Here is a 24742-nt window from a genome sequence, read left to right as displayed (position 1 = left end):
TACGAGACGAGCTTCACCACAGGGTGGAATCCACCTTCCTCGGGCCTAACCACCTCTTCTCTGATCCTGAAGGCACAGCGACAGGCACTTCCTGACAACTCGAGGTGCTAAAAAAAAAAAGAAAGAAAGAGAGAGAAAGCTTCTTGGTTGAAACACTGGCATCTAGAAACTGTATTTTGACTAGTAGAAACAGAAACTCTTGGGTCTTACCACTGTCATTTCCCCTCAGGGCAAGAGGCATTCCCATCTGCTACTGACTAAATGTTTGTGTCCCCTTAAAGTTCTTAGGTTAGAACCTCTAATCCCCAATGCAACAATACTTGGAAGTGGGGCCTTTGGGAGGTAATTAGGTTTAGATGAAGTCATGAGGGTGGAGCCCCCATGATGGGATTAGTGCCCTTATAAGAAGACGAGAGCAGTCCCTATCTCCCCAACATGTGAGGACAGTGAGAAGACAGCTATCTGCGAGCCAGGAAGAGAATTCTCACCAGGAACCCAACCAGGCTGGTACCCTGATCTTCCCAGCCTCCAGAATTGTAAAAAATAAATGTCTTGTTTAAGCCATGCAGTCTACAGTATTTTGTTACAGCAGGCAGAGCTAAGACACCATCTATTCACTCCTTCCTTCAGTGAATAGTTACTGAATCCTTACTAAGTTTCAAGTGCTGTTCTAAATCATGGAGATACAGCAGTGGACAAACTTACAAGGTCCCTGCTCTCAGGAAGCTTACATTCTATTTTTGGGGAAGCAGCCGATAAACTTGTAAATAACATAATTTCATATAGTGATAAATGCCATGAAGTAAATAAAATAGAATAATGTGACGGAATGACTGCAGAAGGGTGAGAGATGGCTGATTTAGACAGTGTTGAAAAACAAAACTCAACCAAGTAAATTTGAAGATCTAATCGGCTTTATTAAGTGATTCACAGAATCGGGCAGCATCCCATATCAAGTTTTGGTTTGGTGACATGGCTTAGCCACTATGCCTCCATTTTGGCCTGCTGTTTCTTTTTTTTAACAACAGGAAAGACTTCTCCCAATAGGAAGGGTTGCCAGATAAAATACAGTATGCCCAGGTAAATTTGAATTTCAGACAAACAATGAATTTTTTAAAATATAAGTATGTCCAAAACATTGCATGGGACATACTTATACTAAAAAATTATTCATTGTTTATCTGAAATTCAAATTTAACTAGTCGTATTTTTATTGGCTAAATCTTAGGACCCTACCCAACAGGTCACATTTCGGCTGAGAACTGAATGACCAGGGGAAACTAGCCATGCAAAGATTCAGGGAAAGAATGATTCAGGTAACGGGAACATTCACTGTAAATGTCAGAATAACCAGAGGGAAGGAGGTACAAATGAGGTCAGATAAATAGGCAGGGGCCAGATCATGCAGAATTCTATAGGAATGACCAGGAGTTGGAGTTTCAATGTCTCTGTCTGTCTCTGTCTCAAGCTCTAAGAGTGATGATAAGCCATTGGAGTTTTAATGAGCGCGTGACAAAATCTGATTGATATCTGGCTGCTGTGTGGTCAGTCGTTTTTGGAAGGGCTTAGAGGACAAATTCAGATAATTAAACTTAAGTTTGTGCCATGGTCCAGGGAAGAGGCTTCTGTGTTTGGGGGGTGGGCCCAACTAGGGGCTCTGGGCCCTTGGTCCTAGGTATCTAGGCGGTTGCTATGGAGGGGCAGCTTGACGGTTGCTAGGGAGAGAGAGAGGGGCGGGGGCTGGGCGCAGGGCGCTGTGGGAGCGGCCCGCACGGGGGCGGAGCCCGGAATGCGGCCGCGCGCTCAGCGAGTTCGCAGGAAGTCGCCCTGGGGAAGCAAGGGGCGCGAGCGGAAGTGATGTAGCCCTTGCACACGTGGTCTTGCGTGGTTCATGCGGGTCACTTCGGCGGCTCTTGGAAAGTGACGAACTCGTTTACCAGCCGTAGGCCGGATCTAGCACTCCGGTCCTCGTCCCGTCGGCAAGATGGTGAAGCCCAAGTACAAAGGACGGAGCACCATCAATCCATCTAAGGCCAGCACAAACCCCGGTACAAGCGGCGGAGCTCGCGGAGGGTGGAGCTTGGAGGAAGCTTGGGGGGAGGGCTTCGAGGAGACGGGGGGGAGGGGGGGAAACACGGGTGGCATTGCTTGGAGTGACTTCGAGCTGTGTGGCTATTGGGGATGAGGACGGAGAAGGTGGTTTCTTCTTTCGGAGGCACTGAGGAGGGCTGACATCTTGCACGCCTGTCACGACTAGGTGTCAGGCACCGGGTCTAAAGCTGGGGAAAGTGAACATTCAGGCCTGGCAGCCGTGGGGCGACTCCAGTTGTGAGATGCAGAGACTGGGAGGCTCTGAGCTGGAAGCGGCCGTTAAACTTGACCTCTTCTTGCGTCTTAGCGTGGGTCAGGTGTTGAAGCTCCTCCCCCAGTGTATTTCAGTCTTGTATGATTCCAGCTTTCCAACTCAAGGAATTGCCAGAAGTAAATTAGATAAAGTCAGATGCAAAGTGATGTAAGGCCAATCCATGTGGCCTTTTATACTTGACCACATTTGCCTGTCACCTTAGCTTTGACCATTTAAATGAGAAAGGGATTGTAGATTTGGCTCTTGGAGTCATCCTGTCTAGCAAAGTGCAGAGAAAATCCTACAGATAAATAAAGATGTTTTTGGAGATGTCTATGAGTTGTCTAGGTTCTACCTAAAGGATGAACAAGACAGCCTTTGGAGGAGTCTGTTCCATTCAGGTTTAGTTGATAAAACTGTTTTTAAATATGCTTTAAAGTTTTTGATGACTTGAATTCATGTTGAATGTTTTCTCTGGATTGCTGATACTCAGTTTGTGTAGACTTAGAATGTTAGGAACCCCCCCCCCCAAAGGACCTTAGAGATCATGAGGTTATAAGTGAAGATACAGCCAAAATAGGGGAAGTGGCTTGTCACAGTTGGTACAGTTAATAAGCAGTAGGGCTGCCACTCCTGTGATGTTAGCCTGTTTACAACTGCATGACTTCAAGAGTAGACAGGTGATTTGAAGGGAGTTACAGCATAAATCACCCTCTGCTTATTTGTTCTCTTTCTCTTTCAACTATAAGGCAAGAATTGCTAGCTATTGGTTAAACTAAAATCAAACATTAGGAAGTTAAGAAACTACTACATTAGGAACCTTGTGTCAGAATTGTAGTTCCCACGGTGCCTTGCATGTAGCAGACACTGGTATTTGTTAAATTGAGACCCAGAGGTAGGTGTCTTAGTGGTTAAGAGCACAGATAGTGGTCAGATGCTTTTGTTTAAATTGTGGCTCTGCCATTTAGGAGCGGTGTGATATTGGGCAAGGGTCTAACCACTGTGCCTCAGCTTCTTAGCCTACAGAATGGGGGTAATGTGTCCCTCTTTATAGGATTATTGTATGGATTACATGAGACAATGCCTGTGATGTGGACAGCACAGGGCCATAATTAATGCCCCAAAATATTGGCTGTTGTCACTGTCAAACACAATCCTACCGAGGCTCAAAGATTAGGTCAGGTGTGTCATGCCATGTAGCTTCCAGTAATTATAATGTGGGCACAACATACGGAAAAAGTCGAGATTTTTCAGTGAGGCGGCAGCCTGCCTACTCTGAATGAACTAGTTGGTGCGTTGGAAGCAGTGATCAAACTTAGACTTATTGGTTATCAAATAGTATGCGGTCTACTTGTGTGTTTCCTAGATCGAGTACAGGGAGCTGGAGGCCAAAACATGAGGGACCGGGCCACAATCAGGCGCCTGAATATGTACAGGCAGAAGGAGCGCAGGTGAGCATTGAGCAGTCACCCTTTCCCCCCCCTCTATGCCCTTGACTTGTAGCTGGGACCCATTGAGTTTTTGATAGTCCCACCCCCGCTATATCCCCAAGGCCGGGTAGTGTGATTTCAACTATCATTTTCTATGGGTGTTGTTATGATAAATTGTGAATTTTTTGGTTACAGACATGGGTAGTGTGGGTGGTGAAATCATGATTGTGTCACAACAGCTAGAGGTCTTGTTCCTCACAGTTTCGGCCCCCACAAGTGTAAATCTCAAGTTGAATATCTGTCAGATAGAAATCTGGTTTTCTTTAACAAGGCATATAGGACTGCCTTGAAAGCAGCCAGAGGACTTGTTTCTAATGCCAAACTTTAGATCACAACGTTGTGGCACTTAGAAACTCATCCCAACGCTGAGTTCTGCTGAGGCAGCCTCTGCTACAGAGACTCGCGGAGTGTGGCGTTTCGCTAGCTGGTCTTAATTTGTTTGGTAATTAGAGATTCTTCATCCGTTCTAAAAGATGTGTCTAAAACACCAACGTCAATGAACTTAATCTGCCTTAGTCACCTACTCTGCAGTTTGTTTTAGAATTTTGAGTTACAGCATAAATCACCCTCTACTTAAAATTCATTTAAACCAGCCTTCAAGTAATTACCCAAAAAACTCAACTATGTGATTTTTTTTTTTAAAGCAAAAAACAGTAAACAGATTTTTAAACCTTGGCATTATTTGTTATTCATCTAGCAGAAATCATTATGTGCTCTGTTGCAAGAGGTTAAATGGCTTTTGGGCAATCTGTTTCAAATGTAGTACTTTTTGTTTACTGAAATCTGTATTTCATGATCATTTACAACCAAAAAAAAAAAAGAAAAGAAAATGTCCTTTTGATGGAAAGGGTATTCTGTAAACCAAACTTTGCTGTTGCCTTTCTTCTGTTGTCAACCAAAATCTGTTAATTTCCTCAATTTAGGAATAATCGTGGTAAAGTGATTAAGCCTTTGCAATATCAATCAACGGTGGCTTCTGGCACAGTGGCAAGAGTGGAGCCAAATATTAAATGGTTTGGTGAGTATTGTCCTCTCTTATTTTTGCTCTACAAAATGTGCGCTGCGTAGAAAGGGGAGAGTTGTTCAGGTGTCTAAAAGGCAGGAGTTTTGGGGTGAGTAGAACTGTCAAGGATTATATGAGAAAGAGATGAGATTAAAAAGTACCCATAGTGGAAAAAGTGCAGAGAAAAGTAGTGGAGGTGGATTCCATCAGTAACTTCTTTTTGAAAAGGGCTCATTGTTGTTCATTGTTAAGTGACCCTCTGAAACAGGTAAGACCATCCTTAATGACCAGCACTGACAGACCTTAGAACTCTCATGTCTTCATTCCTGGTTGCCTGGAGAGGTTACTGTCTGAGAGGTTCCTTGCAGGTATGTTTGTGCCTTTGGCCTGAAGAGTGAGTACATTAGCCAGAAGTTCCTCTGAAATACTTTTTCTTAATGGGGTTTTATTTGAACTGAGTGACAGTGAAAGGACCTCATTGTCAGTTCTTCCCAGGGGTGAATAGAGTATCTCCAGAGTCACAGAGAGATCGGGGCTTCTTTTTTTGGGAACTCCACCTTCATTTTAGTCTGGGCTTTCAGGCTTTCTCTTCGCCACTGTGAGGTGTGTGGGTCAGACAGTCAGACCCCATTGTTTGGTATTTTACCTCTGTGCTTGGGGGCAGGTGGCAACTACCTTTGAATACATCTTACATCTTTTGATGGGAGACCTCCTAGGACACTGCAACACAGAAAAATGTCAAAGAAAACTCCTTACAGAGGCGTTTAGCATGGTGGCTAAGTATTGTGATGCCCGATCCAGACTGCCTGGGTTTGAATCTCTGGATTCTGCCATTTCTGTGGCTGTGGGCACATTATTAAGTCTTGTCTGTCCATCAATTTCCTTATCTCTAAAATGAAGATAAAAATAGTACCTATCCTGTAGGACTGTTGTGGTAATTAAATGAGTAAATTCATGTAAAGTGCTCAGAATAGTGCCTAGTAAATAGTAAGTACAATATACGCATTAACTGCTCTCATCGTCACCATCCTCATCCTTACCACCGCCATCACCACCGTCATGGTCACCCTCATCTTGAGTTTTGCGTTTGTGCTACAACATGCTGTTTAATGAAATACGTTCTTTGAGATCTCTCACTTCCAGGGTGTTCTCTAGGTCGTGTTAATAGCTTTATTTCGTTCCCTTGCATGGGTTTATTGGTTAATTTAATAGCCTCTTTGAGCCCTCATAACCCTAAAAACTAACTGACTCTTAGGTTCTGTTTCAGGATTCTCTGTGTATTCCGACTGCTCAGCTGTGATTGGCTTCAGATTTCTTTGCCAGAACAGGCAGGAAGTAGGACATTGGTCAACTCTCAGCCCTGTTTAGTGATATTTATTTTTCAATTTCATCCAGTCAGGAAATTGGGCTGGGAAAACTATTGAAACCCTTTATGTGCCTGGGTTGGTGGATTAGTTCTTAGTGTAATGAGTTCAGAGAGGCAGTTTTTTTTGTTTGTGTTTTTTTCCTCTTTTAAGTTTGAAAATGACTACATGGGATGGTGTATCAGGTGTTTGGGTGAGCAAGGGTAGTTCAAAATCTTTCATTGTGGCATTGGGAAGATGGCTACAGAAGCAAAAAGGAGTTGTTTATTAAATGGCAACATTCTTTTGTAAAACAGGAAACACACGGGTGATTAAGCAGTCATCATTACAAAAATTTCAAGAGGAAATGGATACAGTTATGAAGGATCCATACAAAGTTGTCATGAAGCAAAGCAAGTTACCCATGTCTCTTCTCCATGATCGAATCCAGCCTCATGTAAGATGGAGAGCTCCCTGGCAATGGAATTTCTTTGGCAAACGCCATGCATATACTCTACCAAATTTGTCTTTTGCTTTTCCATTAGAGAATAGTAACTTTAATGCAGTACTACTGAGTTTTCCATGACTTCTCTTTTCACCTTTATTAGGCGGTCTCCCCTTTAGTATGAATCGCGTTTTGTCAGGGAGGTTTAGTAGTATGTTGATCTAAGCATAGGCTTTGGAGTGAGACCTGAAGTTTAATCTTTGCTCTACCCCTTCCTATGGCCTTAGTTCCGTTTCTCTGTGAGCGTTCACTTCTCCAAGTGTAAAGTCAGGATAACTCACCTCCTCAGGTGATTGGATGCAGATGACCCATCCGTAAAACTCGTGGCACATAGTGAGCACATAGCCCGCTACCTAATTAGAGCTAAATAGATCAGAGCTATTACTAGTGTCATTTAAACATGTTTTTGGTAGGCTAACTTGTTTAAGTGGTAATTCCATCAAACTTTGGGGAAACAGAGAATTAGAATTGAGTTGGTAGGAGGGAGACCTTTGGTCGCGTGTACTTGTGGCTTCTGTGAGATGCTTGGGGATTCTTTAGAGCTGAAGTCAAGGGTGCTGGTCATATTGGTTGTTAATCATTGAAGTTCAAAGTACAGTAAGCACTGGATCTGGCTTGAGTAGAATGAGTTTCACACAGAACCAAAGAAATGGCCTAATGATTGCCTGCACGTTTTTACTTGCGTGAATAATAATTCCCAGAAATGGAGCCAGTATGTAAGCTTCAGTTCCAGTATAAGGAGGGGAAGAAAACATTGACATGCATACATGGATTAACAGTTCAAAGAAAAGTGTTTACTTGCAGAACAAAATAAAAACCAAGGCCTGGTTATTGCCTCAGGTTTTATCAATTATGCTTTGTTTTATGACAGACGAGAAGAATGGCACCTATTAGTGGAATGACTGTTTTCTTTCAGGGAAACACATGAGTGTAATTCATGAACCACAGACAAGTTGCTCATTTCCCTTGTTCTCTTTGTCTGTTCTCCCTAAAGCCATCTTTCAACAAAATATTGAATCCTGTTTATGAGAAAAACAGAGAGATTCTATTATGGATTTAATGCTTTGTTGTCCATTCCAGTTGTTCTGGGCCTAAATAGCTGATATGTAGAATGAAGGCCGAAGGCTCTCCAGCTGTAGCAGTCAGCTAATATTTTGATGCAGATAGGAACTCAGAGTAATTGATGAGTTTTCTGTTTTGGCCTTGAGAAACCTTACTTATTTTATTTTAGTGTGCTATCTACCACTCATTAGAAAATCTAATTCTGAGATTGCTGCACAGTGGAGTCCAATCAGATTTGCTTCTAAGTTTTGCACATTCAGCTGCATGTGCATTATAACTACTGTATTTCTGTAGCAGTACAGTAAAGACTAACTTATTTTGTGTGTGTAGTTCATTATATGCTGCATATTACTGCATGGTACTTACTAATGTATAGGTTTATGTACACAAATCCATGTGTACTGTGCTTTATAGGTTATTGAAGAGATTTTCAAGGATAAATTGGATCACAGTTTTCCCAGTGACATTAGAACCTGGTTGCCATGTAAATGCGACCCTGCTCGGGGATGTTCTCTTGTTGGAGGGTAGCAAGTAAAACCAAAGTAAGCAGTGGGTTAGAGGATCCGAGAAAGTTGTAACAGCATAAGGGTCTTTAGGAGCTGGAGGGAGGAATCTGTTGCAAGTTCAGAAGCCACAGGTGTGGTTCCATCATCCGTGCTTAGTAGCTGGTGCTTGCAGAGGAGCTTATACTGAGGGGCATAGGGTGATGTTTTTGAGGATATTCTCTGCCGGTTGTTAACATGCTGTTACGTGATAGATCCTAACTCAAACTTTGACTTTAATCCGGCTTCAAAAATTCCTCTGCCCGTTACTCCTTTACAGTCACATCAAGTTTTAGTTAGTATCAGGTTCCTTTTATCACATCTAAACTATTATTTTGGACTTTTGCTAGATGTTTTTCATCTGAAGACTTTCCATGTGCATTTAATAAAAACGTTACCTAAATTAGGGAAAATGTTATCTGAAACTAAAATGCATCTTACAAAACAAGCAATTCCTTTTAGCCATGAAAGAAATGAACTTCCAAGAAAAAGTTGGCATTTACAGTTGGTTTAAAAAAACAAAAACAAAAAAAAAAACCCCCACAAATTTGAGTATAATCGTCCTTGACAAAATCTGTGAATTTGGCGAATTTCATACACTTGTTTGAAAGCTCAAAAGAAAAAAGAAAAAAAGTTCAGAAAAGGTAAGTTAATTTTTAGCATTGTCGCCTTAATTACATTTGACAAAAGTTTGGATAAATGGGAAAAAAGCAGATTTTTGGCAAGTCTTACACAACTCTTCATATTTGCTTTGACTCTTTGTATTCCTTTTGTATTTCTCCGAGGAAGCCTATAGAACTTCAGAATACAGGAACATGTGCTTTTGCCGTTTAAGTAAGCAACTTCTGATTTAAAGCCAGGTTTCATGCATGTTGTAGATTCTGGTATAGGTTGAACTTTGGAAGAAAAAAACAGAAAGCCCTTCCCAGGTAGGTTTCTAATTTTTTTATTTTCTCAGTGCTTTCCTTATTTTCACCAATAATTCTCCTTTCTCTTTAGAATGCAAAGGTGCACATTCTTGATACTGAAAGCTTTGAAACTACATTTGGACCTAAGTCACAGAGGAAGCGACCAAATTTATTCGCGAGTGACGTGCAGTCTCTTGTCGAAAATGCAGAGATGTCCACTGAGAGCTATGACCAGGGCAAGGACCGTGATTTGGTCACTGAAGACACTGGTGTGAGGTACAGTTTTGAAGTTCATGACGCCTCGTCATTTGCTCTTCTGCAACAAAACATTTCCTCTACACTTATTTTGCCTACATGACGCTGAGTGATTTAACTCATAGATGGGAGAATTCTCCTCTAGCCTTAGACTAGAAGAATTAGTGAAAGTGGGGCCAGGTTGAAAATAATTTAAGGTGGCTTGTTTACTATAGGTCTCTTTCTTCATCCCCAAAATAAAAAATCTTTTCTTCTTCATTATAATAGCAGTATATTCTGTCATGGGCAAATTAGAAAATATTGTTAAAATGGAAATGCAATGAAAAGAAAATAAGAACTCATAATCCTATGTTAAGCATTGTGAATATCAAGGCTTCCTTAACCAGAAGTCTGGACTCTCGCGGGGTGCATGGATGGCCTTGGAGGTTTCTGTGACCCTTTGAAAATAATATGGAAAATTTATGGAAGTGCATAAATGGGGGATTTTGTTGTTTTTATTTTTGTTTTGTATTGTTTTGGGATGGGCGGAAAAGAAGATGAAGGATCCATAACATTCATCATATTCTCATCGGGGTCCATACCGAAAAGAAGGTTAAGAATCAGCCACTGGTATATATATTCTTCTAGATCTTTCTTACACTCAATTTTTATTTACAAATATAATACCTTAAGATGTATTTTAACTTGCCTTTTATTTTCATATATTTTCCTAACTTATTAAGAATATTTTTCCATGCCAGTACTTAACAGCAATATAATATTTAATGTCAGAGTAGTATTTTGTTGTGACAAGTTCCACTATTGGACATTTATACTGTTTATAGTTTTTCCCTATAGGAAACACCATTAGGGTAAAACGTCAGTGTGACCAAACCTTTCTCATCCTTAATTATTCCCCAAAGATAAATTCCTATGGGGGAAATTACGGTACCGGAGAGTATGCACGCTTTTTGATATGCAGCTGCCACATTACTCTGCAGAAGAGTTTACTAATTTAGTTTCCCCTGGGTAGTGCCAGAGAATCCCTATTCTGTCTCTCATGTCTCTTAAGTGACTTAGCAAAAAGGCATTGTCCACTGACTGCAGCATTGCCTCCTACCGGTGGTGTCAGCCCGTCTCAAGCTTTGGGCCTCCTGGAGATAACGTGACGCCATTTGAAGCCAAACAAAAAGAGGCAGCAGGTTCATTTTCTCAGAATTATTTGGACTTTCCAGTTGACTTTGTAGTCTTCTGTTGATTTGAAATTTTTTTCCTCCTCCAAAAGGTGCAATAGGTGGGACAAACAAAACTGTTTTTGTTTCAGACATTGGATAAGTGTCTTTGAGGCTAATAAACAGACTCTCAACCTCATCAGAAAAAGTTCACTTTACCTGGCAGCCATGGAGTGTAGATTAGGGTTCAGGTCTTGCCAATTCCTTTTATAATTCTCTGACATAACTGCGTAATTACAGTTGCTTTTTCAAAAATAAATTTTATTATGGTAAAATACACATAACAAAATTTACTACTTGAACCATTTTTAAGCATGCAGTTCAGTGGCATTAAGCACATTCACATGGTTCTGAAACTATCACAACTATCCACCTCCAGAATTTTTTCACATCATCCCGAACTGAAACTCTGTACACATTAAACAATCACGCCCCATTGTCCCTCTCCCCGCCCATCAACCACCGTTCTACTTTCTGTCTCTCATGAGTTTGAATACTCTTATGAGTAATACTTCATCTAAGTGCAGTCATACAGTAATTGTCCTCTTGTGTCTGGCTCACTTCACTAGTATTATGTCTTCAAGGTCACCCATGCTGTAACACTAATCAGTACTTTAGTTTTTATTACTAAATAGTATTCCATTATGTACGCACATTTTTTTTGTCCATTCATCTGTGGGTGGACATTTGGATAGAGTCACTTTTAAAATTGTTTGTTTTTGGTCCATCTGCAACCAGTTTTGATACCATTTTCCTTGTTATATGGTTGATATTTCCCTAAAATATCCTTTTAATCTTTGTAGTGCTATAGTTGCTCACTTTGTGTGCTTTCTTATTTAGAAACGAAGCCCAAGAAGAGATATATAAAAAGGGACAGTCCAAAAGAATATGGGGAGAGCTCTACAAGGTGAGACTTTAAATTCTCTCTCATTGAGTGCTTTCACAATCTTATATGAGAAAATTGATTTCGATATATTGAAGCTCTGTCAGATACAGTATAAAGTCTGCTGCCCATCCTATCCTCTTTCTACCACAAAGAAACCAGGATTGATGTAGCCATGAATATACTGTCATCAGTCTAAATAACTATTTTTTTATTACTCGTATAATAGCAGCTACCTTATACACATTCACATATTCTCTGTCAATATTTCTTTGGATGACCTGCTAAAGTGATATTGCTGTTTAGATCTATCATACATGGTTAGACCTTCATGAGAATTTTTCAGTTACTTAGTGCAGCCCTTTCATTTCATAGATGAGAACACATCTATGAATATCTTACCAGCTCACCCAGCTAGTTAGTGGAAGAGTCTTTGTGTATCTTGAGTCTACTGCTCTCTAGCTGGCTGAGGTTTATGTCTTCACACTAGTAATATTCTCGGGAACAAAGACCTTCAAGCATAGTCACATAATTAAAGAGTAACATACCGGTAATAGGAAACTAGTACTATAGAAGCAAACTAAATTTGTCAGTATTTTGTAAAATACATGAAACTTGTAACAGAAGAAACTTTCAGAAGTCTAAGAAGTAGATGATTCCGTTCAGTAATGCATAGTAGTCATAAAATAAGATGGGTTTTTCTAAGCTACTTTTCCTATTTGAAATTTGACAACTTTCACATAGCACAGCATGAAAAAACTTTTGAATTCTGATCACTGGGCACTGAGGTTGGCTGCAGCCTACTCTCCTCATAAGATTGCTTTGAAGTGATCACTATTGTTTTCTTCCCCCTGGATTGCCTTAAGTGTCAGTCCTCGTTCATTTTGCCCTTGTACAATAGCAAATCATTTTTGCCTCTTTCAATTTGCAGGTGATAGATTCTTCAGATGTTGTAGTTCAAGTTCTTGATGCTAGAGACCCAATGGGTACCCGTTCCCCTCACATTGAGACTTACTTGAAAAAGGAAAAACCCTGGAAACACCTCATTTTTGTTCTTAACAAATGTGACCTTGTTCCGACCTGGGCAACGGTAAGTACAGCTGCTGATGCAAAACAGACGTCCGAGGCCGCTCAGCTCATGTAAGCTTCGAGTATCCATAAATCAATCAGTTGCATGGTTTCTGGGACTTGGAATATTATTTAAAGCATTGGACTCTTGAGACTGTAGTCATTATTGAAGTGTTCTCTTTGAAAACACAACCAAAATGTGCTTCATCGGCTGGGCAGAGTTAACCTTTTATCCTCTGCTGGTTGGTAAACGGGGCAGCTGCAGGGTGATGCGTGCCCCTTCAGAAGGTGGCAGCTGCAGGATTGGCCCATTTCACAACATGTTGCATTATTTCATTAAGTTGCATTGAAGGCATTTTTGGAACATTGTTTTGTATTTATAAGACAAAAGACAAAGCATTAACTGTCACACTTGAAAAAAACATTTCAAAGAATTATAGCTAACATTTTCCGTAGACAGCTGTGTATTTGAAGCACAGTCCTGTAATTCAAGCTCTAATTCGTCCTGTATTGTAAATAAACAAGTTATAATTTAGCAGCATCTTTTCTTTTCCCCCCTTAGAAACGATGGGTTGCTGTCCTCTCCCAGGATTATCCAACACTTGCTTTCCATGCAAGTCTTACTAACCCCTTTGGCAAAGGAGCATTTATTCAGCTTCTGCGGCAGTTTGGAAAGGTATTGACACCTGATCTGTTTCTCCTGGGGTCGTGGAGCTGTGGGTTTGTGTAAGAATTTCTCTTGTGCAGTGGCAGAAAGTTACCAGCTCACTTGCCACATCTTGATAATGAGAAAAGTGTGGTCTGGAGATGTAAAAACCCATAGAGCCTCAGAATTATAAGGGATTCTGAAATATTTTCTAGCTCAACCTTTACCCCCATCCCTGACCAGCATTGCTTCCTTTTCTGTTGTGTCCCTGGCACCTGAGGGCCCACCACCCCACACTCCGTGTTCCCTGCCTTGCTGAGCATTCGAGGCCTGCTGTGCTTCCTGCACCCGCGGGGCCTGTGCAGTTTCTGTCCCCTCAGCCTGGAGGGCTCCCTGCCAAACTCCAGCTTTGGATCCCCTGTCAGATGTCAGTTCCTCAGGGAAGCCCTGAAACCAGACCGACCTAGCAAATGTTCTCAAAGCTTCATGTTCTGTACCTGCAACTTTGTGTATTTATTTATTCTACCTGGCTTCTAACAAAAGACACATGTTCTCTGTCCCACCCTTCTGCACTTCCCAGAGGCAAACACTTCCAACTCTTAGCTGTTACTTCTTTTATATTTTAATACAGCTTATGATTCTATTTCTTGATTTCCCTCCCCTCACCCAGTTTTAGATGTTTATTAAGTTCCTGTGATGGCAAATGAGGATTAGGTTTCTTACAGCCATCCTCCCTCCACACAGACTTTTCCTCCCTCTAGTCTCCCTATATATGTTTGGCCAAATTATTACTTATTCAATGTTTACATTATTATGACTAAAATACCAGTCACAACTGATCCACACCGTGCTGTGATTATAATTGTTTTCTAATAGAACCTTGTGTTTTTCCCTGGTTAATTAGCTCCGTTTAATTTGTCACTAATGAATCACCAAATCCCCTGGTAGAGTGGGATCTTTCAGGCACCTCCCTTTCAGCCGGCACTGGCTGTCCCCCAGGCTGGCTGCAGAGTCTTTTTCCTGGCATTTCCTTTCATCATCATCCTCAGAATTCCCATGGCTGTTTCCTGTGTTGGATCCCTTGTTCCTTGGATCCCTTTTCTTCTTTCTTGGTTTACTCCTTTTGATGGAACGTATTTTCCAAAAGCTTCCTGAGAAGGAGTGTTAAGAAAGAACATTTTTTTGAGACCTTGCATTCTAGAAATATCTTTTTTTACTCCCCTCTTCCGCCTCCCCCCAGTTCAAGCTGTCATGTCTAGTTGTGTAGGACACAGCTCCCTGGCTCATGCTGGGATTATGAGCCTTGCGCTCCCCTCCGGCTGAGGCTGTTGGTCGTCAGTAATTGGTTGGCTGCTTACCGCGTCTCACGGCAGCTCTTGCCGGCTGACGGCCACTCACGCTGGCTGCTGGCCGCTCATGGCTGCACATAGCAGCCCACGGCAGCCCACAGCAGCTTATGCTGCTGCCAGCTGCTCATGGCAACACATGGTAGCCCATGGCAGCTCATGATGGCAGCTTATGGCAGCCCAGCTCCAGGGAGAGCTGTTGTTCACAATCTTAGCTGTAGAGGGCGCAGCTCACTGGCCCATGTGGGAATCGAACCGGTGACCTCAGAGTCAGGAGCACAGTGCTCCAACCACCTGAGCCACCAGGCCGGCCCTCTAGAAACATCGTTACCCTCACACCGTTTCTCCTCAGAATTTTGAAGGTACTGCATTGTCTTCTGATGTTCCTGGGGAGAAACCGGAAGCCATTCTGACTCCTAATCCTTGGTGGCTGGGATCTTATTTTAAAAAAATACTCCTGTTCTGCAATTTCACAGTGATGTGCTTTAAGATGTGTCTTTTATTGTTCAGTGAGCTGGGCATTGGATGGGACTTGCAATCTGATACTATCCTATATTATTTCTTGGAAACTCCCCCTCCCCACCATGATCTCTGTTCTCATTCAGGAATTTGGTTTAATCCTTGAATTTTCTTATCTTTGTTTCAGTACATTAATGATATTATGCTGTATTTTCTTTTTCTTTCATTTTTTTTTTCTTTTTTAAAGGAGGCCTCAGCTCTCTGTGACCCATACGGGGATCGAACCGGCAGCCTTGGTGTTATTAACACCACGCTCTAACCAACTGAGCTAACTGGCCGCCCCCATTATGCTCTATTTTCTAGGCAGTTTCCTTGGCTTGATCATGTAGTTATTCTCTCACAAAATTTATTTTGCTTCTCACTTTTGATCTTTAATTCCTGAGAGTTGTTGTTTACCTTTGAATTGCCCTGCCCCCTTTTACAGCCTGTTCTTTTTTCACAGATGGAATATCTTCTGTCTCTTTGAGAATGATACTGATGGTGATATTTTGAAATTTTCTTCTCTTCCTACATTTATTCTGTTTTCTCTCAGTTTTTTTGTGTGTTTTCTGTCTTTTCTAGTAGACTCAACACTTCAAATGTCTGGTTACTCTTGGCTCTCCGTTCATACTTAAGAGTGAGCGACTAAAAGAAGCCAATAGAAATTTTATGCAAGGGGTAGGCTTGTTGAATGATAGACTTCACTGTAGGGTGATTGGATGGAAACAATATTTTGTTGGAGTACACCCTCGATGTCAGTGTCTGTAGGTCTTTACTCTCAAGCCTGTGAGTTTCCCCACGAAGGAGTCTTCTAATCTCCAGCTCGGGGGTATATAAGCTTGGCCAGGGTTCTGGGAACTCATGAGAGTAAGGGCCTGTGGGTCTCACTATTCAATATTTAGAATTTCAGTTCATCACTTTGGAAACTCTTTCAGCCACTGCTATCTCTAAATCTGAGGACCCTTTCAGGTTTGAAAATTGAAGATATTTTCAGAAATGCAGGGTCTAGGAAAAAAAATCATTATCCCTTAAGGCTCTGGGAGAGGAGTTGTGTGCCCATGATGAGTGACGGAAGGGATGGAGAGGTGACTGTTTCTACAGACTTTCCACCAGTTCTCTTGATTTCAGTCCCACCATTAGAGCCATCCGTATTGCCAATTCCTGAGGCCTTTTGAGATTCATTGACAATATTTTTTCTGGATTTTTAGTTTGCCTATGTTTGCAGCTATTAATTTTCATGTCTTGTAATGGGCCAGGTTAGATACTACTAGCTGCTAGCAGTTTGTTAAATCCCATGTTCGTTTTTATTATCTCATCTCTAGCTCATTCTTTGGTTTTGTATGTTTGGTTCTATGGATTTATATGTGTTGGTTCCCATTGCCATCATTCTAGTGGAGTTCAGGGAGGGAGGAGGTTTGGATGTTGAATGCACCATCTTTTATCAGACGTTCCCATCCATTTGTAGATTCATCTTGAGCTCTGCCTCCTTGGTACTTTCACCCAGTGGTCTAACATTTGAGGTTGCTTTTTTTTCCTCTTGTTATTTATTTTTGGCAATGAAAACGCAAAATGTATTGTGCAGGAAAAAGGAGGGATGGGTCGTGGGATGTCAATTGGAGCATCTGCTGCAGTTCTCTTCCCTGAAGACGTTTTATCAGTGGTTGGTGTTCTAAATTGATGACTAGCAATTTCTTCCTTTGTTTCTTGACCCATATACTTTTAACTTTAAAACTTTGGAGAGTAGTTTCACATGGATGACTGAGGAAATGACTCACCTCTGATTTACTGATAAGTATATATATCCAGCCTGCTCAGACCATGTAGGTGGTGTATGTCCAGGCTTTAAATCAAGTTGTAAGCACCAGTTTTGCATTGTATTTTTTATATTAGCAAAGTAACACAATCTGTTTGTCCAAAGGGATTTTCATGACTACATGTATGTGGTGCATATTCTTTTTTTGAACAGTTGCACACTGACAAGAAACAGATCAGCGTCGGGTTCATTGGCTATCCAAATGTTGGCAAGAGCTCTGTGATAAACACGTTGCGCTCCAAGAAAGTTTGCAATGTGGCCCCCATTGCAGGTGAAACAAAGGTACGTCTGGCTCGAGGGGGTCTTATTTAAGTCTACATATTTTATTTCCATGGAAGGTGATTATTTAACACATGGAGATTTGTATCTGCTTCCCTTGAATGAGGACCACCTTTGAGTTTAGTCTCCATCTAATAGTTTGGAACATACCAGAGTTGTTTCTTCCCGTTTTGATAAGACTGAATACTTTGTAAGCCACTGTGTGGCTTTGGCATGATTTGATAAGTGCCACTCATGTAGGTCTGTTTTAAATTGTCACTTTTACTTTCATAAACAAAACTGACCCAAGAATATTTGAGGCCTGGGTTAAGAAAGAAAATTCAACATAAAAGGAGATTTTGGCAGTTGAGGGTCGTTCCCTAGAACATGGAAAGTTTGGGGGGCAGCATGGTTCTGCTGAAAGAAAGAGAGGCCAAACAGTATTAAGCTTCCAAGAGCACTTTTAAAAATCAGGGGAAGTTTTACTGGATATTATTGCACAATACTGGATGGAGATCTTGCCTCTGCATTATTTTTACACTCTTAGCTGATGGAAACTATAGTTTATACTTAGTGAAGTGCCTCGTGCGTGGCACAAGTAGAGGGGAGACTGCGGAGCTTCATTACTCAGCAGGTTGCTTCTCTCTGGCTCCCCCCCCACCCCACCCCCCTTTTATAGCTTCATGAGCATCTGGGGTTTGTGAAATTAGACTCCTCGTGTTTGACCCGGGAAGTCTCTGGCTTTTTTTCTGTCTCAGGTCTGGCAGTATATTACCTTGATGCGTCGGATATTCCTTATTGACTGTCCAGGTGTGGTTTACCCCTCTGACGACTCAGAGACAGACATTGTGCTAAAAGGAGTGGTGAGTATTCTGGTCCTCACTGGCTCTTTGTTTGCCTTTCGGGGAAGACGTTCTGTGGGGAACACTGGATACCGTTGCTTTTTACTCATTCAGAAGACAGTTTGGGGTCAACCTGTCTGACCACAGTTTAGGAACATGATGCTGAACAGGGCGGCCTCTCCATTCTACTTAAGCCTGTTTGAAGAGTTAGTGGAACCATGGGCATATCTGGTCAATGTCATCCCACAGAAGAGTTTGGAGTTCACACACAGGATCCAAAGGGAAGCAGGGCCTGTTTATGTTTAGTGATAATTCATGTTCGTGGGTTTATGGGTTGAGTCATGTTGGACCTCAGTCATTTCCTCACATGTTTCTGAATATCACCGAAAACCCTAACTGGTTCCACTTAACCTTAACCAGCGCTGCTGGCCATACATCCTGTGCGCATTCCTCCCCACCTCTCGTAAACTATTCCATTCTCTTTGTGTCCTGGGATTGGCAGGCTTTTAACTATTTCTGCAAGTGAGTAGCAAGAAGCATTCCAAACTTAAACTGCTTGCGGAAGCCAGTCAGTTAGTTTGTGGGGAACAGGGATTAGGCTGAGTCCTGGGCTCCATGGCGGCGGCCAGCTTACTGTGGCACTCCTTCCAGCCGACCACATCTAGCCACCTCGGGGACAAGGCTCCTGCCAGGCCCCACTTGCCATGTGGTGTTGAAATCCACTTTCAGATATTATTACAGAGAACACTGGGAACTTCCCTGCTTCCATAATAAGGTTTGCAAACGCGATTTCCTATTAACATCTAGGTTCAAGTTGAAAAAATTAAGACTCCTGAAGACCATATCGGTGCTGTACTGGAACGAGCAAAGCCAGAATATATCAGCAAGACATACAAGATTGAGTCTTGGGAGAATGCTGAGGACTTTCTTGAGAAGCTAGCTCTACGGACTGGGAAGTTATTAAAGGTGAGCCCAAGTTTGTGAGATTATAGGCTGGAACGTCCTGCAGGCATGTGCGCATGTGGTCTGGACCTTTTCTTTTTTTCAAATCTGTGTCGTGTGAACAGTATGAAACCTGGAAAGTAGGTAGTGGTGAACAACTGGGAGAGCTGACATACTTCCAAACTTGGAGGTGGTTTTGTCCTTTGAATTCAATTGGGAATCTTTCTGTGACATTTCAGGGTGGCGAGCCGGACTTGCAGACTGTGGGCAAGATGGTTCTCAATGACTGGCAGAGGGGCCGCATTCCTTTCTTTGTCAAGCCGCCCAATGCAGAGCCCCTTGCCACCCCCCAGGTAAGAACAGGGTGGACCCATCTCTTGGAAATCATGGCTGCTGACCTACGTGTGGTGTCTTTTGAATGCTTCCCTTTACGGAGTGTCTTCCTCTGTTAGAGTATTTCAGCTGCAGTGTCTCCCAGTACAGAGTGCCGTTGCCATGACCTTGTTGGGGGTGGCACTTAGAGACCAGAAAGTAGATGCCTGCTAGAAGACCAAGTTTAAATATCAGTCTCTTTAGGGCCTTGAAGAAAGAGGACATTAAATGTAAGTGCTCTTCTGGCACTGGTGTCATTTCTTACGATTGAGGAACAGGCATTTCCAAGATCCATTTCTTTCACAGACATTTATTAGACCCAGCCATGTGCCAGGCACAGGGGATGTAGGAATAAATAACAGCGGTTGCCCTCAAAGAAGCTCATAATCAGGTGGGAAAGGCGAGTGCCACAATCGATACTCGGAAAGAAGCCTTAGATGTGTGACCTCTGGGCTGCGTTGAGAAGCTTCCCTGTTGTTCCATTTCCCTCACCCTGGCAGTGGACTACCACAGGCTCCAGCTTTGGCACTTTGCTTTTCTATTTGTTTTATAGGATCATTTTCAGAGGTCAGCCAGGTTTCTTGAAGAGGAGGTGGCTTCCATGCTAATCTTTTAAGTCCATTTAGCTCTGGTTTCCTCTTAACCTGAGCGCCCTTCTGAGAGTTTCACTTGTCAGCTAGAAATTTCCAGTTGAATGTTTTCTCTAGCATTTCAAAATCGACATACCTGAAACTGATGTTAATCCACTTTCTCCCTCTCTCCCCTAAAACCACTAAACACCCAACGAAACAATTCCTGTCCCGTCTTCTTTGTATATTAAGTTGTTTGTTCATCAATTCATTCATTTAGCAAAAACATATTGAGTATCTCCTTGTGTGCCAGACACTCTTCTGGGTACTAGAGATACTATTGTGGAAAGCACACAAGTCCCTACCCTCTTGTATGTATATATATGTATATGTACACACACACACACACACACACACACACACACACACACACCCCAGTGGAAGAATTTTTTGACACCAACTGGGTGTCCAGTACTTCAGTACTGACACTAACGCCACAGGTTAAGGTCTCAGATGCCAGCTGCAGATGGGGTTCCTAGGCTACTCCCACTTCTGCTCAGCTGACTACAAATTTAAGGGTTCCCAGGTCTGATACTTCGCTACGACTCCCAGAACTTAGAATAGTGCTTTGCTTATGATTACTGGTTTATTATAAAGGGTACAACTCAGGAAAAGCTAAATGGAGGACGAGCATGGGGTGAGGTCTAGGGTTGGGGGGTGGCCTGGAGCTTCCCCACCCTCTCCAGCCACACCACCCTCCCAGCACATCTGTGTGTTCCCCAACCCAGAAGCTCCCAGACCCTGTCCTTCGGGGGTTTTATGGAGGTTTTATTATATAGGCACTATGGATTAATTCAAAATTGTGGGCTGTTGGTGATTGAGCCCAACTGCCAGCCCTCTAATCAAGTGCTTGGCCTTTCTGGTGACCAGCCCTCGCGCTGAATGGCCCCACCATGAGGCATCTCATTGGCATAAACTCTGATGTGGTAGAAAGGGACTTTTATGAATAACAAAAGATAGTCCTATCTTTATTCAGAAGATTCCAAAGATTTTAGGAGCTCTTGTGCCAGGAACCAGGGTCAAAGACCAAATAGGTATTTCATTATACTACAGGGAGACGGACAGTAAACAGAGAATCATATAACGTCCGGAAGTACGGATTGCTGAGAGGAAAGTCAAACCAGGGTAGGGGGTTTGTGGGAGACGGGAGTACTTGTGTATGTCGGTGGTCAGGGATGGCCTCTGAGGAAGTGCCAGATTAACAGAGACCTAGGGCAGGGGCCATGCAGATGTCCTGGGAGGAGAACATTCCAGGTAAAGGGAGAAGTGCGCCAAGCACCTGAGGCAGTGGTGTGCTTGACAGGTTCATAGTCCTGACAGGAAGTCGTGGGGCTGCAGTGTGTCGGGCGAAAGTGGTGTGGCAGGAAGCTCGACGGTTTTAAGTTAATGAAGCAACTGGCTCTGAGGACGTCCGTCACCACTCTCACGATCCTGTGTGGAAACAGTGGTGTTATCTCGAATCCTTCCCCCATGTCTAGTCACTACGTTTAAGTTAGCTACCCCCCACTCTGTGATTCTTTTTCTTTTTTGGTGGTGGCAGAAACCCCCTTGAGAATCCAAAAGCTGAAAAATGACCTTACTGGAAAAATGTATACAAATGTACATACACATTCTTTAGATAGTTTCCTGACTTTCATGGAGTCCTGATTTAGTACCTTTTTTGGAAAATCACTTAAGTTCTATGAGTCTTGCTTGCAAGAGCAAAATGATATCATATATGTGACGCGCTAATCTGATGCCTGGCAGATAACGTCTCTTTTCACCGTTATCTGAAGCAAGCCAGTCATTTTAGTGTTCCCGAACTCAGGGCTCCTTCTGAGCTCTCCTCACAGGTTCTCCCCTTACCTCAGACCCTTCCTTCGAGATGTCTCCTCAGTGCTTTGCCTTAGTACTCGACACTAGTACTGCTTTCATCCTTACCATTCAGCTTGGCGTTCATTCTTGCTGTGTGTGTGAAGTTTGAATGGGCTTATCTCAACAACTCCCTTTCCTTACAATCCTCAGGGAAGGTGTAGGGAATCTTACCTGTCTAACAGTACATGGTTGATTGGTTGTAATGGTTATATACTCTTTTAGTCGGTGCATCCTTTGGAACTGCAGCTACATCCTTTGATCCTTTAACACTGGGTTCTGGGTTTAATGCACATTGGCTTACAACTGATTAGGATATGACTCAAATTTGGGTGTTTTCAGTATTCTCCCTTAGTCCTGAGAAGAGGACAGCCTCATTTGAGAGCAAAGTGTAAGTTCAGAAATTCAGTGATTATCTTCTGATTCCATTTCTCTTCCTGTCCCCAACCCCACCTCTTTCTGGCCTGAATAGCTTCCATCCTCGTCCCTTCTGGAAGCTGCCACAGAGACAACCCAGAACAACGCAGAGGAGGAAATCACAGAAACTGTAAGTGAGGAGTCAGAATCTGTCATCGAGAAGGAAAAAGGAGAGAATAGTCACTGTGACACCAACTCAGAGATGCAACAGATTCTTGCGCGGGTTCGGCAGAACTTCGGCAAAATCAATGTCGTGCCTCAGTTTTCTGGGGATGACCTGGTTCCTCTGGAGATGTCGGATATCGATGAAGAGCTTGAGAACTCTTGTGCAGAGGAGGAGGAGGAGGAGGGACAGCAGCGACAAGGAGACGATGAGGAAGAGTCTTACCCTGAGTCCCAGGAAGAACACGTGGAAAACGACACCAAGGCAGTTATTAAAGCCCTGGATGAAAAGATCGCTAAATACCAGAAGTTTTTAGACAAAGCCAAAGCGAAAAAGTTCTCAGCGGTCAGGTATTGCCTTCCTCTTCTCACGAATTACAGTTAGCTCCTTCCTTTTCCCAGAAACTTGCCATGGGTATTGGGAGTGATGGTTCTACGGCGGGGGCAGGTGTGGGATTGCCCACATTTCTAAAAAAGGATTTGTCAAATGGAAAAAAAAAATTCGGCTCCCTGAAATAGGAGAAATTTCGTTGTTGTGTTTTACAAATGCCCAGGGAGCCGCAAAACTGTAGGGTGTTGCCTTCTGCCAGTGGTGGTAACGGTGTGAAGAGTGGGGTGTCTTCAACTGTGAGGTTGTCACAAGTCAGCACGTGACTTGGGCAGTGAAGGCGAATGTGGGACAGCTTCCTTATTTTGCTTTTCTGTTTCAGAATATCCAAGGGACTAAGTGAAAAGGTTTTTGCAAAATCTGAAGAGCAAAGAACAACAGCTGAAGAGGACGTGGAAGATGCAGGTAGAGGTGAATCATTTGTCATTTAGATGTGATTTGCATGCATCACTGCGAAATCCAAGCTTAATCTCCATATTATGTCTTGTAACATCATTTCCCCACAGATATTTATTTATGTCTGGTAGAATACCTTGTTTCCACATACTATTTACAATACAAATACAATTATCTGCCTTTCATTATGCACATTTTTTTTAGGGTTTCATTGGTAATTCAGGATTAAATTGGTTAAAGTTCCTCTTAAACAGGGTACATTATTAACCCTGTAATTTAAGAATGGGTTGCAGACAGTTTTTTTTGCGGGGGACGAGGTGGTTCGTGCATTTATTTTTCACTTCGTTGGACTCACGGCTTCTATAACAAGAGTGTGTTGTCATGACGTAAATGGCCCACGAGGTCCTTCCTCGCCTGGCGCCCCCCCAGCCTCATCCTACTTTACTCTGCGCTTTGCTCACCGTACTCCATTCCCACTGGCCTTTTTCCTTCTTCCTCCAACACGTCAAACTCATTCCCACCTTATGATTCACAGACACATTTTGAATAGAAAATTCCTGTTTCTTTTCTGTGTGTGTTTGATGTTGTTTCTAGCACCTGCCAAAAAGGGAAAGAAGCGGAAGGCACAGAGGGAAGAGGAACATTCAAATAAAACTCGCAAGACGCTTACATCTAAGGAAGTACGTGTTTTTGGTCTTCAATATCATCTAGCTGTAGAAAGTAGAAATTCAGTTCTTAAGACGCACTCTTTCCTTAACTAATGGACTAGAGTTGAATTCAAGGCACCCCAGTCCTAAGTGACCTACTTGAGGGCAGTGAAGTAGGATCAAGGGTTGGCCCACGGGATGAAAGTCCTTGAGTTCGTGTCTTGTAGATCAGGAGTTCCTGACCCCTGTCCTCAAGCATGTGGACTGTCATCTAGAAGAGCCCATAGGTTTTATATGGTCCCAGGGAAATGACATGATGTGCAAAGCTGGTAGGCAGGCATCACTGCCCTCTGGGAAGTCAGCTTTGTAACTGGGCTCTTCAGAGCTGGAATGGGCCCTCTTGGAAGGTGAAGAGCTTGTTGGAAGTGTTCGGCCTTTGACCAGAGGACCATTTGTCAGGTGTGCAGTAGAAAGAACCCTAATATTGGGTGAGGGCTGGGCCAGTTGACCGTCTGTAACTTGGAGTTGTCACAGATCACAATGGAAGAGCAAACTTGGGTCTGGGAGGTGAACCCTCTCTTGTCAGCACTGACTGCTTCGCGCTGGAGGTGGCATGGGAGTGGAGCACAGAGAGGGTTAGGGGCCTGTTTTATGATTTTCCGTGTTTGATTAGTTTGCTTTTATTTTCTGGCTATTTTTTTTACAGCGGAGGCGAGCAGCACGGAAGCAACAACCCAGAAAAGTTGGTGTACGCTACTATGAAACACACAATGTGAAAAATAGGAACAGGAACAAAAAGAAGACCAATGACTCAGAGGGACAGAAACACAAACACAAAAAGTTCAAACATAAGCAGTAACATTTTAAAAGTTGTTTATTAAATTATACAAAAATATGCAATTAGAAATTGTGTTCATTTTC

At 42.6% G+C, this 24742-nt stretch overlaps 1 protein-coding gene across 1 annotated transcript; it reads left to right on the top strand.

The window, feature by feature from the left end:
- Positions 1-1865: 1865 nt before the first annotated feature.
- On the top strand, positions 1866-24715 carry GNL2 (G protein nucleolar 2). The gene is made up of 16 exons (XM_033115140.1): positions 1866-2048; positions 3711-3795; positions 4758-4852; positions 6498-6637; positions 9289-9473; positions 11504-11570; positions 12478-12636; positions 13177-13290; positions 17071-17199; positions 17934-18038; positions 18825-18983; positions 19199-19312; positions 22284-22741; positions 23101-23189; positions 23769-23854; positions 24528-24715. Exons 1-16 carry the CDS (start codon positions 1985-1987, stop codon positions 24678-24680), a joined length of 2202 nt encoding a protein of 733 aa, XP_032971031.1. The 5' UTR covers positions 1866-1984; the 3' UTR covers positions 24681-24715.
- The last annotated feature ends 27 nt before the right edge of the window (positions 24716-24742 follow it).

Source organism: Rhinolophus ferrumequinum, chromosome 9 (genome assembly GCF_004115265.2).
Source record: "Rhinolophus ferrumequinum isolate MPI-CBG mRhiFer1 chromosome 9, mRhiFer1_v1.p, whole genome shotgun sequence".
Lineage (NCBI taxonomy): Eukaryota > Metazoa > Chordata > Mammalia > Chiroptera > Rhinolophidae > Rhinolophus > Rhinolophus ferrumequinum.
Note: the sequence above shows the minus strand (reverse complement) of the source record. Positions and strands in the feature narration are given on the sequence as shown.

Coding starts and splice junctions, on each gene's coding strand:
- GNL2 (XM_033115140.1), top strand. CDS start 1,985: ATGGTGAAGCCCAAGTACAAAGGACGGAGCACCATCAATCCATCTAAG. Junction 18,984..19,198: donor GGACTGGGAAGTTATTAAAG/GTGAGCCCAAGT, acceptor GTGACATTTCAG/GGTGGCGAGCCGGACTTGCA. Junction 19,313..22,283: donor AGCCCCTTGCCACCCCCCAG/GTAAGAACAGGG, acceptor TGGCCTGAATAG/CTTCCATCCTCGTCCCTTCT.